The sequence below is a fragment of the Mustela nigripes genome, chromosome 4 (genome assembly GCF_022355385.1).
Source record: "Mustela nigripes isolate SB6536 chromosome 4, MUSNIG.SB6536, whole genome shotgun sequence".
NCBI lineage: Eukaryota > Metazoa > Chordata > Mammalia > Carnivora > Mustelidae > Mustela > Mustela nigripes.
The window spans coordinates 106070204-106084514 of record NC_081560.1 but is presented as its reverse complement, the minus strand read 5'-3'; the positions used below and the strand labels follow the sequence as shown (position 1 = coordinate 106084514).

Genomic DNA, 14311 nt, shown 5'->3' with positions numbered 1-14311 from the left:
CTTTCTTTAGATTATTACAACAAACTGCTAAAGTTAATATTGTAAAGCATAAATTTTCAGTACAAAGTCTAATTCATACATTATTTGATACTGTATACTTACTACATCAAACTTCTGAGTGATGTTCCCCTGGATATCAAGTAAATAAACCTTGCCATAATGGGTGCCCAGTGCCAAAAACTGCAAGAGGAACAGAGGGGTCAGTTTATTAATGTACATTAATACACATTTAGTAATCAAACCATTTTCAAAGTCAAGACCGAAGGCATAAGCCATGAGCAACGCCTTGCAAGGGATGCACTCCTTGGAGAAGGCTTGATTCCGGCTTCAGGGAAATGACAGAGCAGGGCCTACTTTATTGTGAGAGTGCAAGTCGGCTGTCAGAATGACTCATGAGTACCCTCATCTGCTGACAACTAATGGTGTAGATGCAGTCCGTACACAATGCCTGATGGACTGAGGCTGCAGATTCCAGTGCAGCTGGGAAAATACGACCAACCTATGGTTGAGCTCCAAGTCAGAAGGGAATGATTAACCCCCGTGTAATTTATGGCAAATGTGTAAATCTGTGCTATCATTTAAGTTGAACAAATATATATACATGCAAAAATGCCAAAGTATGTATTTTTTTTTTAAAGAAAGGAAAATCTAAGTCATGCTGAGAGATGAAAAAGTTTGGAAGTATTCATATTATCAGTTAGCATTTAGATGACGCTATAAAAATTAATGTACAATACTGAGTGTAAATGTTTATATTCTAATGCAAAAAAAAAAAATCCTTTTCTGTCACAAAATAACTGCTGAGCTACATACTTATTTTACAGTATGAAAGAGTTCATACCTCCCACTGTTCCTTTAATTCTTTGAACTAACCCTAAACAAACATGGAGAAACTTTAGGACTACTTGAAATATGACATGAGATTTTTCTTCTTTTTTACTTCTTGTGGCATTACTCAAATAGTTCCAAATTCTATGTATTTCATTGCATGGGAGCATGCTTCATTGCAACCTATAATGAAATGCTCAAATTTACAGGCACTACTAAGCGTTTCAGTCAAGCAGCACAATCTTTATAAAAATAACCTTACAGAAAGTCAAGATTTAAAAGGATTTTATCAAAATGGAATTGCTTAAAATGAAATTTCAGTTCAGGCACTTAAAATATGAAGGTACATTAAAGAGAAGTCACAAAAAGGGAAAGAAGGGGTTCATTAGAAATTCATCCCCTGCAATGCCTTTCACTCCTGCAAGGTTGCCTTTTTTCAGGAAGAAAAAAGTCCCCCGGGTAAAAAAATCAATACTGGTTAATAAAACATCAGGTGTGCAGACATAACTAGGTATGACGATTCTAGCGCACAGGCCTGCCTGAATGCACCGGGTGCCACGCCAATTACTCATCCAGGGCAGACAGCAAACCTGCTGGAAACGGGAAGCCTAGGCCCCATGAAGGAAGGGGCAAGAGGTAATTCTAGGGGGAAATTAGTCTGAATATTTAAATCAAACCGGGACCCAAAGCAAAAAAAACATTCTAATGTTGCATTCAAAGCAAAAGAACATTCTAATCAGAAACAGAGGACTCAGATGGCTCAGATGGTTGTAATTTTCTTTTGACAGTGACACTGACAATGTCTGAATTTTAAAAAAGAAAAGAAACCTGCATAATACTAACTAAAAACAAATACTCTGCCTCTTTCTGAGGCTATGATAAAACAATGTGTCTTAAAAGCTCACCACACCCCAAGTATTCAACAGTATTGATTCTCCTCATAAATACTGCATTTAGTTTGTTAGAAAAGTAAAGGGGCTTGGATCCTAAAGGTGCTTCAGTACTGGGTGATTCTCCAATGCCTCTGTGAAGGCCATTCTTGAGCTTCCAGTGACACTTTATTTTATCAGAAGTTTCAAAGGTTCTATGCAGAGTACCCAAATATTAATTCCTTCCTTTTCCCTTTTTTGAAATTAGGAAAGAAAACATAAAGTAATTATTTTGAATTTATAGTTTCAACCTGAAATTGTAATTACTTCACTTCTGAACAAAAAAATCTAGTGGTTTCAGGGTGCATGGGTAGCTCAGTCAGTTAAGTGTCCAACTCCTGACTTTGACTCAGGTCATGATCTTCGCAGGGATGTGAGATCCATGTGGCAGGTGTGGAGCCTGCTTAAGATTCTCCTTCCTGGGGTGTCTGGGAGCCTCAGTGCCTTTGGCTCAGGTCATGATCTCAGGGTCCTGGGATCGAGACCCACATAGGCTCTTTGCTCAGCAGGGAGCCTGTTTCCCCCTCTCTCGCCTCCTGCCTCTCTGCCTACTTGTGATCTCTCTCTCTGTCAAATTGAAGGGGAAAAAAAGGAAAAAGATTCTCCTTCCTTCTGCCCTTCCCTGCCCCAAAGTTAAAATTAAAATTAAAAAATGCAGTGGTTTCTATGACAAGCTACCTTTTGTTTACTAAAACGTTTCATCATTTGGATTAAATTGTTGCTGCTGCCTTTTCAAAATAAATAACTTCACTGCTCTTTAAAAAAAAGTCTGATAAGACAAGTGTATAGGTCTTAGAAAATTTATTTAACTACTGAAATTATTGATGCTTTCACCTGCTAGTGTTTTTGATAACTCGAAAATTCAACAAAAAAATGCAAAATTGGCCACAAATCACAAAAGTATATTTAAATCCTTTGAAATGCGACTCTTTGTAGCCATTAAAAGCCTTGAGCTTTTGTAAGTATTAATTTTTTTTTAACCTGAGGACACTTAAAATCTTGGATGGAGAAAGAGTAAGCATAATTTAATCAACCTCCTTCATGTTTACTTACAGAAACTTGACTCCTTTTAATAAACTACCAGATGGATGTCCAATCCTTCTGCCCCATCCCATCCACTGGCATAATGGCTTCTACTTTTATCGAGTGGACTTTGTGTAAGTAAACAAGAGGAACAAGTGACAAGCTTTGGACACCACAAAGGAAACAAGTAGGAGTACATTTCCTATGTGATTAGCTGTATAGTGTCATCTATACTCTCCCCATGGCATTTTACAGTATTCAAAACATCAGAGCAGGGAGTGTCTTTAACTACACATGAGAAACTAAGTCCCGGGAGTTGATGTGACTTCCCTGGAAATGGTCAATCAGTGGCAGAGAGAAGGCCGGAATTAAGAGCCAAAATACTCTCCATTGGATCAGAAGCCTCATAAATAGAAACATGGGCATCAGATTAGGAGCGTGTGTTCTACAAGTCAGCACTGATTACAGTTCCCACTGTCAGAAGGCTCCTTGACCGAGTTGGTTTAACTATGGTGTTAATAAAGTTTGATCTCTTGGCAGGCAAACTGTTCTCCTTTTTATCCATTCAGAGGTTCAACCATATATGCTCAGATAAAAAGCAGGTATAATGGTATAATAAAGGAGACAGATTAGAAGACTGGCAGCATCTCTAAGACCCTACGGAACATGGCCAATATCAGCTATGCTTAACTCTGAAGGAGGAGTTAGACAGCGGACCCAGAGGCAGACAGTCTTGTAGTAAAGACCATTTTCAAGCAGAACGGATACAACTTGCTCAAAGGTATGGAATCACATAAAATCACACAGGACAAAGTTAAGAAATAACAAGTGGTTATACATGGCAGCGGCATCCAGTTTGTGCCCAGGGAAAGAGACAAGTGATGAGCCTGGAAGGTTGGTTAATAGGAAACATCTGAATATTTGTGGAGATGAAAGGTAGAAGAGGAAAAGGGTATGGGAGAGGCTGTCCAAATCATGAAACACCAGGAAAACAATCAAGAATTCTAGGAAGAATTACATGATCAGATCTGACCCTCTGGAAGATGACTTTAATAGAAAGAAACAGAAATAGAAAGAAATAGAAAGCTGTGGCTGGACCAGAGTGAAAGCAAATCTGTAGGAGAGCAGACTGCCTGGCAAGGTGTGTGTTAGTTCTGGGAGAAATGACAAGTGCCTGAACTGAAAGATGAGGGCTCAGGATGGAAGTGGGCTCAAGCAGGTGAGATGGGAGAAGGGACATTACGAGTAAATATAGCCATGTGTTGCTACCAGAACATCACCCAAGCAGAAAAAAGTGGGAAGACAGAAAGCCAATTGCAGGAGAGGGCAAGATCGTAGGGGGCCTTACACACCACAGTAAGGAGCTTAGACTTTATGTAGCAGATGGTGAAAATCACACTAGGATTTTAAACCTGTATTTTCAACACATCATCCTGGCAACCAGGTGGCAGAAGGCTGTAAAGCAGAAAAGTGAGAGGTCTGTGAGTGCAGGCAGGGGAAGTGAGAAAATCATCAGGGCTTAGGAATGACTGGGCAGAAGCAAAGGAAAGTCAGCTTTGGCTCAGGTGACAAGAGACTGTGATGCCACCAAACAGGATAGAGATCAAAAACAGAAGAGAGATTAGAGATGGAAAAGAAGATGCATTATTATGGGTGTGCTGAGTTTCAGGTACAAACAGAACAAAAGTAAAAACTGTTCAAGAGGCACGGGGATAGAGCAGCACACTACTCTGGGGAGGTGTCAGTGTGTAGGTCATCACAGAAATTATGACATTTAAAATAAAGAAAAGTACAAACTAAACAGAAATGTGGACAATGGACCAAATCCTGGGAATAACAACACGTGAAAGAAAGGTGGAGGGAAGGAAAAAGTGAAAGAACGAGAAGGGAATCATAGCAATGATCAAGAGAATAATGAAAGAATGGTGCCACGATAAAAAGGCTTTAAGAAAGCTTCTCTCAGCCTCTGTGTAGAACAAAGGTCAGATCCACACTTCTGAAAGCAGCAAAATATCTGTCAGCTGGGGAAAGGACAGATAAAATGTGGTATGTCCATACAACGGAATATTATTCGACAACAAAAAGGAGTGAAGTACTGATCCAGGCTACATGACCCATGAACCTCAAAAACATGACGCTAAGAAGCCAGACACAAGAAATCAACGTATGACTTCATGTCTATGCAATATCCAAGATGGGCAAATCCACAGACACAGAAGGAGATACATGGTGATGTGGGGCTAGGGTTAGCATCACTAGTGGTGGGGGGTGAGTGAGATGTGGTGCAGATCAACAGTAGACAAAAAGACCTCTGAATGGGAAGAATGCCTCTGTGGGGAAGGCTGGGAATGGATCCAGATGAGATGGGAAAGGGGTCAGGAGCTGAGGCTTCAAGCCTGAGAGATTCGATTTTCTTAATTATAAGGAAATGGCATCCTCAGAGTGAAGGGATGGTGGCTGAAAAGACAGACTAAGGACTAATGAAACTGATGAAACACAAATCTGCGACAGTGTTTGTAGTGGCTTGAGGGGGATAACAAAGAACAGGGACGTAAGTGAACTGAATATACAGGTAGAAAGCAAAGCTAGTTGACCGCCTGACAGAGATAAGAAATTAAACAAAGAACCAATTCAAGATCAGAGCTCCCTACAGTCACAGAATGGGGTTAGTAGTAAAATTAACACAAGGGCTTGAAGGATAAGAGGAGTCACCAGAGAGTGCACTGGAAGATCCTCAAATTCCAGGTATGGATGCCGTCCAGATGTGGCCTTACTGGTGGAGAGCAGAGACAAGGCAGAGGTAAAGGTCTGCAAGGACAGCAAGGCCTTTCTTCAGTGAGTGAAGCAAAGCACAGAGGAATTTGGGACATGACAGCAATGGGAGCAGGAAGATGGCAACCATGGGAAGGGGCAGTACAACCTAACAAGAGGTGCCCCGAAGAAGGGGGTTTCTGAGGAAGCAAGAGCAAACAAGCATTCTATTAACATGCTGAGTGTATACAAAAATCTGTTTGCAGCAGAACGAGTCCTGAAAGAAAAAGGAAGGGTAGAGGCAAGGAGGAGGATGAGGCAACACCGCTGGTAACACACGATAAAGCCAGGAGATGGATCAGACTTGGGGGCTTGCCTCACTTGTGGGGTCCATGGGGAAGAAGAGGGCAATGGTTCAAATGGCCCAGTCTCCAGCACTCTACTTACAACACATTTTATTTGGTCTAAGAATAGACTAAGGGTGCTGTATAGCACTTAGCTTGGACTCAGATTTTGTGGGGGCTTTGTTATGGCAAGGATTAAAATGTGGAATATATGAATTCACTCACAGGTCATATAAGTAATCATTTGGGGCCTTTCTACTGATTCCTAACACCTCCAATGTAATCTCTTCTTCACTTATGAAAAGCACTGAGTGCTACACCATTTCCAATCTTAACTCTTCCGAACTCTACTACTTATGGTTTGAGGAATTTAAAGTGATGGAGTTGCCAAGAACTACTTGCTATAAATCTTTCACATCTATCTAAATTCTATTTGATACACCCTTGCATTATGGGGAGGGGTATCTGTGTGTGCAAATACATACATAGAATGTTTTGGTTGTCGTTTTCATTTTTTTGTTGGAGAGGAAAAAGAAAGGAAGAGTAGAAGGGAGACACAATTACTGAGCCACCATCAAGAGCACGAGGATTCCAGAGTATAAATCTTATAATCTCTTATAAGAGAAACACCTTACAGAAGAATCCTCTGGAAGGGCTACCTTACCTTGTCATGGACTGTCATGCAGCTAGCTGCATCCTTCTGAAGGATTTCTGTTACCCCATTGGAAAGCCTTTCATACTTCAATTTGGGCTCCTCTTCACTCTCTTCTTCCTGCACAAAGAGCCGAGAAAATGACAGCCATCACAGATTCATTTGAAATAGTCAGACTCAAAACACATTTCTTATGGGGAACCCAGAGAGGGCTTCCTCCATGACTGTCAATAACTACAACTACAGCTCAAGGTTAAGATCGTCATGTTTCATTTTTCCTACTGGGTGTATCAGCTGCTACAACTTCACCAGCAGAATACATTCAAAGGTTGAAAACAGAAGGGTACGTTCTTACTGCTGACAGAATTCAACTTTGGTATATTAGAATAAATACAAAACTATCTGACCACATAAGCCAATAAAAGATGTGAGGGCTGGAGGCTTAAGTGGGTAGAAGAAGAATAAATGAAACAAGATGGGATTGGGAGGGAGACAAATCATAAGTGACTCTTAATCTCACAAAACAAACTGAGGGTTGCCGGGGGGAGGGGGTTTGGGAGAAGGGGTTGGGATTATGGACATTGGGGAGGGCATGTGATTTGGTGAGTGCTGTGAAGTGTGTAAACCTGGTGATTCACAGACCTGTACCCCTGGGGATAAAAATATATGTTTATAAAAAATAAAAAAATTAAAAAAAAAAAAAAAAGATGTGAGGGCAAAATACTTCTCAGTTTGACCTCATGGGCATAAAACACTCCCAGCAGGGAGAAAGGAATACATAAAACTCCAAAGACATGGATTTTGTATTTCAAGACTATAAATATTTTTGTCAGATTTCAGAATATTTCATTTTAGTTAGAAAAACATAATTATAAAATCAAAGAAAGGAAATTGGAAATTTTATATACAACAAAATGTATTTGTACCTTCAGATAAAAATATTTTAATATTTACTTTCCAAAACCGATAATCCATGATCATTTGTGTTTGTTAGAAAATGTATTTACTTTCATTTGAATAAATCTAATGCATAAAAATTTCTTTTTCTTAAGTGCTCCACATCACTTGGCATCAGGGAAATACAAATCAAAACCACAATGAGATACCACCTCACACCAGTCAGAAAGGCTAAAATTAACAAGTCAGGAAGTGACACATGTTGGAGAGGATGTGGAGAAAGGGGAACCCTCCTACACTGCTGGTAGGAATGCAAGCTGGTACAGCCACTCTGGAAAACAGCATGGAGGTTCCTCAAAAAGTTGAAAATAGAGCTATCCTACGGCCCAGTAATTGCACTACTGGGTGTTTACCCTAAAGATACAAATTTAGTGATCTGAAGGGGCATGTGCACCTGAATGTTTATAGCAGCGATGTCCACAATAGCCAGACTGTGAAAAGAACCTAGATGTCCACCACAGAGGAATGGATAAGGAAGATGTGGTACAATTCCACAGTAATGGAATACTCTACAGCCATCAAAAGAAACGAAGTCTTGCCACTTGCAACGACAAGTGGAACTAGAGGGTATTATGCTGAGTGAAATAACTCAATCAGAGAAAGACAATTATCATATGATCTCCCTGATATGAGGAATTTGAGAGGCAAAGTGGGGGACTTGAGGGGTAGGGAAGGAAAAAATGAAACAAGATGGGATTGGGAGGGAGACAAACCATAAGAGACTCTTAACCTCACAAAACAAACTGAGGGTTGCCGGGGGGAGGAGGGTAGTGAGAAGGTGGTTGGGTTATGGACATGGGGGAGGGTATGTCCTATGGTGAGTGCTGTGAAGTGTGTAAGCCTGACAATTCACAGACCTGTACCCCTGGGGCTAATAATACATTATATGTTAATAAGAAAAAATTAAAAAAAAAAAAAGAAGGAAAAATACTTGAAAAAATATTCTTTTTCTTAAATGTATTTAAATTTTTTAATCATTTGTATGCCTTATTACTAACTTTGTATGTTCAACCTCACTGCTGATACAGCATACCTTATGATATCCCTAATCCTCACAGTTACGGAGTAAAATTAGGAACCTATATTGACTATGATGGTTCTGAATTAAATCAAGGATAATTATAAAAATTATTACAATGACTCAGAAAAAGATGTTATTTTACTGTATCAATATGTGAAAAGAAACCATAAAATGTGCATGCACCTTCAACTGTGACAGGATAAAGCAGGCAAAAATAAAAGTTCACACACATAATCTACTCACTGACATTCTCTTAAAAAGTAATTGTATATGTGGCGCCTGGGTTCCTTAGTTGGTTAGACGGGCTGCCTTCAGCTCAGGTCATGATTCTAGGGTTCTGGGATTGAACCCTGCACTGGGCTCGCTGCTCAGCAGAGAGCCTGCTTCTCTCTCTTTCTCTCTGCCTGTCGCTCTGCTTACTTGTGCTCTCTATCTCTCTGTCAAGTAAATAAATAAAATCTTAAAAACAAAAATTGTGTAGTCTTCATTTCCCAGCTAACATTAAAGTAGTATGGGGCACACCAATACTCCCACCCAGAAAAACCAGAAAGCTTTAACAAAATACATAGCAACAGTCAAAGGCATCAGTGAAAGGGCTGCTGAAGCCACTACCTGAGCTAGAAGGACCAAGACTCCAAGGTGGTGGAGAAACCGGAGAAAGCAAGGGGAGGTGAGCTGCCAAGCGCCAGCCATTCTTCCTGGAGGTATTTACTAATTTGGAGTGTAGGACAAGAGGCTGAGAATCCAAGCTCTGCCTTGGAAGATGGCCATTGCTGAGGGTAGGAAAAGCAGCAAACCTTCTGGTACTCATAGGGCTCAAGTAACAAAACTGGAAGCTTGAGGGGCTAAGATCCCAGTGGAGGAGAGAGGCATACAAGTAAGCTTGCTACACACTACTTCTCCCCATAAGACAACCGCCAATTTCAAAACCAACATGAGACAAGAGGGTAAAAAGCTAAACAGAAAGCCTCAAAAATGCAAACCAGCTGCCTTGGTGTGCTGAGAAGATAAGAAACAGATTGCAGGAATTACCAACAAATGAAGTCCTGATGAATACCACAAGCTAATTGGAACTCCTGGTCCCAACGGGACACACAAAAAAGTGCTTACCAAAACTTCAATCTGTCTCAGACTCAGTTCAACCCCTGACTAGATTAAGGTATGTATGTATCCCCCAACCTACCTGTCCAAAGGACAGGGTGACTCCTGAGAGAAAGAAAACTTTTTGGAATATAAAAACTACTCGGGCCTCTACTATTTTCATTTATGTTACTGGGAATAAAAAATTATAAAATCAATTAAAAAAATCACCAGATATGCCACAGGACAGGACCAAGTAACTAAAAGTCAAGGAGGAAAAAAAGACCATAAAAACAGACCCATGGGTGACCTGGAGTTAGCAAAAGGGGCTTTAATATGACTATGATTCATCTGTTCAAAAAAAAAAAAAAAAAGAAGAAGACAGATGAAAGGATAGCAGTTTTCAACAGGGAATTGTAATCTGTTAAAAAGATTCAAATGGAAATTTTAAAAGTGAGAAATGTCACTGAAACTAAGAACGCAACAGATGGCTTAGCAGAAGACAGGATTAGTGAAGTGTAAAACAGGTCAAAAAATATCCAAAGGGAAGCCAGAGTAGAAAAAACGGATGAAAAATACAGAATAGGAGATATGTGGAATACAGGGAAAAGGGCTAACATTTTTAGTTAAAGTCCCAGAAAAATAAGAAAAATGGCAGGGGGAAAAGCAGAAATAACATTTAAAGAGGTTAACAACTGAGAATTTCCTAAAACTGACAGACATCAAGGCAGGAATTCAAGAAGCTTTGTAATCCCATGCAAGATAAATACGAAGAAAATAACACCTAGGTACATCACAGTAAAAATAAGTGAAAGAAAAACGACTTGTAGAGTAGTTAAATGCTGGGCCTGGTGAAGATTATGACTGACAGGACACACCAGGCAGAGATGCAAACTCAAATGTCAAGAGAAATCTTTGCCTCTGGGGCACAGAACTGTATCATCTCATGGAAAGGAGGATATTCAAACATCATGAAAAAGACTTAATATCAGATCCCACCACTCTCTTGACTTTAGAAAAACAAACACTGGAGAGTTAAATGTAATTATTCCATTTTAAAGATTTTTAGTACAATGATGACCAGAAATTTTAACTTTACCAAGACACATACACAAAGCCAAAATTAAAACTGTTATGAATGGCCTAAAGTTAAGGACTTGTACAACACACTACCCAATCGCCTATGAAAATGAGGCTACACATCACAACAGGAAATGAGGCTACAAAAGCCTTCACAATTTCTATGCCTACAAATAACTATGAACTGTGTGATCAATAGGAAATGTTTAAAAATATATTTAGCGGGCGCCTGGGTGGCTCAGTGGGTTAAAGCCTCTGCCTTCGGCTCAGGTCACGATCTCAGGGTCCTGGGATCGAGCCCCACATCGGGCTCTCTGCTCAGCAGGGAGTCTGCTTCCTCCTCTCTCTCTGCCTGCCTCTCTGCCTACTTGTGATCTCTGTCTGTCAAATAAATAATTAAATAAAATCTTTAAAAAATATTTAGCAGATGTGTTAGTTATCTATTGCTGCATAACATATTATGCCAAAGTTTGCTGATTTAAAACAATAAATGTATTATTTTTGTTTTATTTATTCATATTTATATAAATTTATTTTATTTATTCATATTTATATAAATTATTTCTTCATATTTATATAAATAAATATAAATAAATAATATTTATTCATATTAAATATGAATTTAATAGTTCTGTGGGTAAGCAATACAGGACTGGCTTAGGTGGGTGGTTCGGACTTAAGGTCTCTCACAGGGTTGCAGGCAAGATGTCTGCTGAGGCTGCAGCCATCTGAACACGTGACTGGGGTTAGGGTATCTGCTTCCATAATGGCTCACTCAAATGTGGCCAAGCTGGTGCTGCATGTTGGCAAGGGGCTTCAGTTCCTCACTTCACTGACCTGTCTGGGTTGCTAGAGTGTCCGCAGGACATGGAAAATGAAGTCCCCTGAAGTGAGTGATCCAAAAGCAAGCAAAGTTGAATATGACGTAGCCTAAGAGGTCACACTTCTGCAATATTCTACTGATCATACAGGTCAGCCACGATTGAGTGTGGGAGAGGGGGTCACAAGAGCAGGGGTAATAGGTGAAGATCACTGGGGGTCACTGTGCAGGCTAGCTACAAAATTAAGAGCAATAAAGATGGTTTGAAACATCAGTAGGGGCACCTGAGTGGCTCAGTTGGTTAAGCATGCGCCTTCAGCTCAGATTATGATCCCAGGGCCCAGGGATCAAGCCTCACATCAGGCTCCCTGCTCAGTGGTGGGGGTCTGCTTCTCCCTTTCCACCCCACCGCTACTCAGGCTTTTGCGCTTCCTCTCTCTCAAATAAATAAAATCTTTGAATAAAATCAATATTCCGTGCCTTTTATGAGCTGTCAAATTTATTTCCCCAGTATATACCAGCTATCAGTTGTTTATTTAGTAAGAGTATTAAAAATCAAACTTTCCAAGAATAACTTTAAAAACAGTGACAGAAGGGAGTATAATAGGCATGGTTATCTAAAAGACCTATACTACTTGGGGTATCTGGGTGGCTCAGTTGGTTAAGCATCTGATTCTTGAGCTCAGCTCAGGTCTTGATCTCAGAGTTGTGAGTTCGAGCCCCACATCGGGCTCTACATTAAAACAAACAAACAAACAACCACCCACCTATATTTCTTTAAAAAGATAACTGACGATAACCAACCCCAGAAGCCATCGTATGTCAAAACTGACTTGTTAAAATAGCTAATTAATTACATCTAAAAAAACCTCCAAAAAGGAAAATTACAAAAAGCAACAAATAAACTCTTCTACTTATGTACCTACAAGCAACAAATAGAAATCCTTACAAAGTTAACATTAAATGTGGCAAAGATGACGTGTGCCTTCTGAAGTAAATGTGTTAAATACAAACTGAATCCTGAATGCTGGTCTTTATAATAAGATGCCACATGTTGCTCGAGTCTGGACATCAAATGTGCATCCAATGTGAAAAGTTAATTCTAGCCTCTTGACTGTTTTGCATAAAAGCACTCATCCACAGACCATTAGATAAAGTTACTGTAAATAAGGTTTGCCTGTCTTATTTATAAGTGAAAACCAAATAATTTCTCTCACATAAATATACAAAAATAAATACTTTCGCAACACAGCTCACTGAAGCATTCGTGCTAGGCTTCAAAACCCATAAATAAAATGAAAACTCTGATATTACGCAGTTGATGTAGCATTTCATGCCTTTCTGACAGGTATCTTTTATGTTAAGTTAAAAAGCAGGCTAAAGGTGAGTTTTTAAGGCTTTTTTTTTTCTGCTTGCTGTAAACAAAATGGAAAATGATTCAAAAATACAATTCATGGAAGCTATTCCACTGCCGCAGACTATATATCACATTTTAAATAATTTTTTTCAAACCAAGCAGATTCAATATAGTTTCACCTTTAAAAAAATTAAGCAGAAAGAAAGGTTTTTGTGCAGTTTTAATTTCTATGGAAAACAACCCAGTGTTAATAAAAGGCAATCAATAATTTTTGTTAAATTTTAATAATCTTGCAAAGCTACAAATAAAACCATCAACAGTCTGAGTTGAGATGAGTTAACTGCGTTTCTATGACAACCTAGTGGAATAGTACAAGTCTTGACTTGCAGCTAAGCGAAGATATGAACAGAGTGACATTTACCCATACAAGAAAAATTTGCAGCTTTCCTTTAAAAGGAATCAATTCTTCAACTAACATGGATTTTCACTAAGTGTAAGGTACTTTTAATTAAAGACAAGTCCTTTAAACCATCCTATGTAAGATTCTAAAACACTACCTGAAAATAAATTTTGTATCACAGTCATTCCTACAGGGCTTGTACTTAAAAGCAAAAAAATTATTTTTGTGGATAACAGATGAGGGCAATTAAAGATTTCTGCCTGAAAAACTATTTAGTAATTTGTTACTAACACTGTAGGGTCAATTTTCATGGCAGAAGTCCTATCACCTAAGTCAGATGTGCACACCCAAAAGAATATTGCACTTTTCACCTAATAATTTAAAATTCATGTACAAGAAAAACTTTTTTGGTGTTTATAACCAATTTTTCAACCTCTTTTAACTTTCTCCACATCTTTCACACACCAGTACATTTTATATACCAATGTTACAGTCCAGAGGAGGATCTGAATTTTACTTTTAAAAAATATGTGTCATATGTATATATTCAGGGAGTTAAATGGAAAGATCATTACACTTTTTTATTGTTACTCTTAATATGGAAGTTAGAATTTTATTTCTGGATACTATTTCTTTATTAAAATGCACTGGGTTTTTTTTGTTATTGCTGTTGTTGTTCTGTTTCTTTTCCCCCCAAAATAAAATACCAGAAAAACTGAAAAGGAGGGGTGAACTATCTTATAAGATCCGAGTAAAGCCAGTGGAAAATATGATCACGTGAGCACTCCCTGACAAATTACAACCTTTCTCTACCAAGATGGCCTCCAGCTTCACCTATGAGAAAGACCTCAGCTGAACATTCAGAAATTATGATAAGATGAGTGGTTTACTGGGCCTCATGTCACCATCGCATCTGACAAGGAGCAAATCCAAAGCCAGATACAATAGGAACACTATAAACATTAAAAAAAAAAAAAAAAAGTAATTGTTTAAAAAAAAATGCAGTCTGAACTTCCAGGGTAAAAAACTGAGTGTTAATAAAAAGCAAAAGAATCATCAACCATGGGTA

The 14311-nt window shown here is 38.9% G+C and overlaps 1 protein-coding gene across 3 annotated transcripts in view; it reads right to left on the bottom strand.

Annotated features, from left to right (window-relative positions):
- VPS41 (VPS41 subunit of HOPS complex) overlaps positions 1 to 14311 on the bottom strand; it is a 182834-nt gene that overhangs the window by 138654 nt on the left and 29869 nt on the right. For 2 of the 3 annotated variants that reach the window (XM_059397245.1, XM_059397246.1), the window contains exons 3-4: positions 6540 to 6647; positions 103 to 180 (exon numbers count right to left, since the gene is read on the bottom strand). The exons of the other annotated variant lie outside the window; for it this stretch is intronic. In XM_059397245.1, coding sequence (XP_059253228.1) covers positions 103 to 180; positions 6540 to 6647 — 186 coding nt within the window. The remainder of the gene's footprint in view (positions 1 to 102; positions 181 to 6539; positions 6648 to 14311) is intronic. 3 annotated transcript variants of the gene reach the window in all.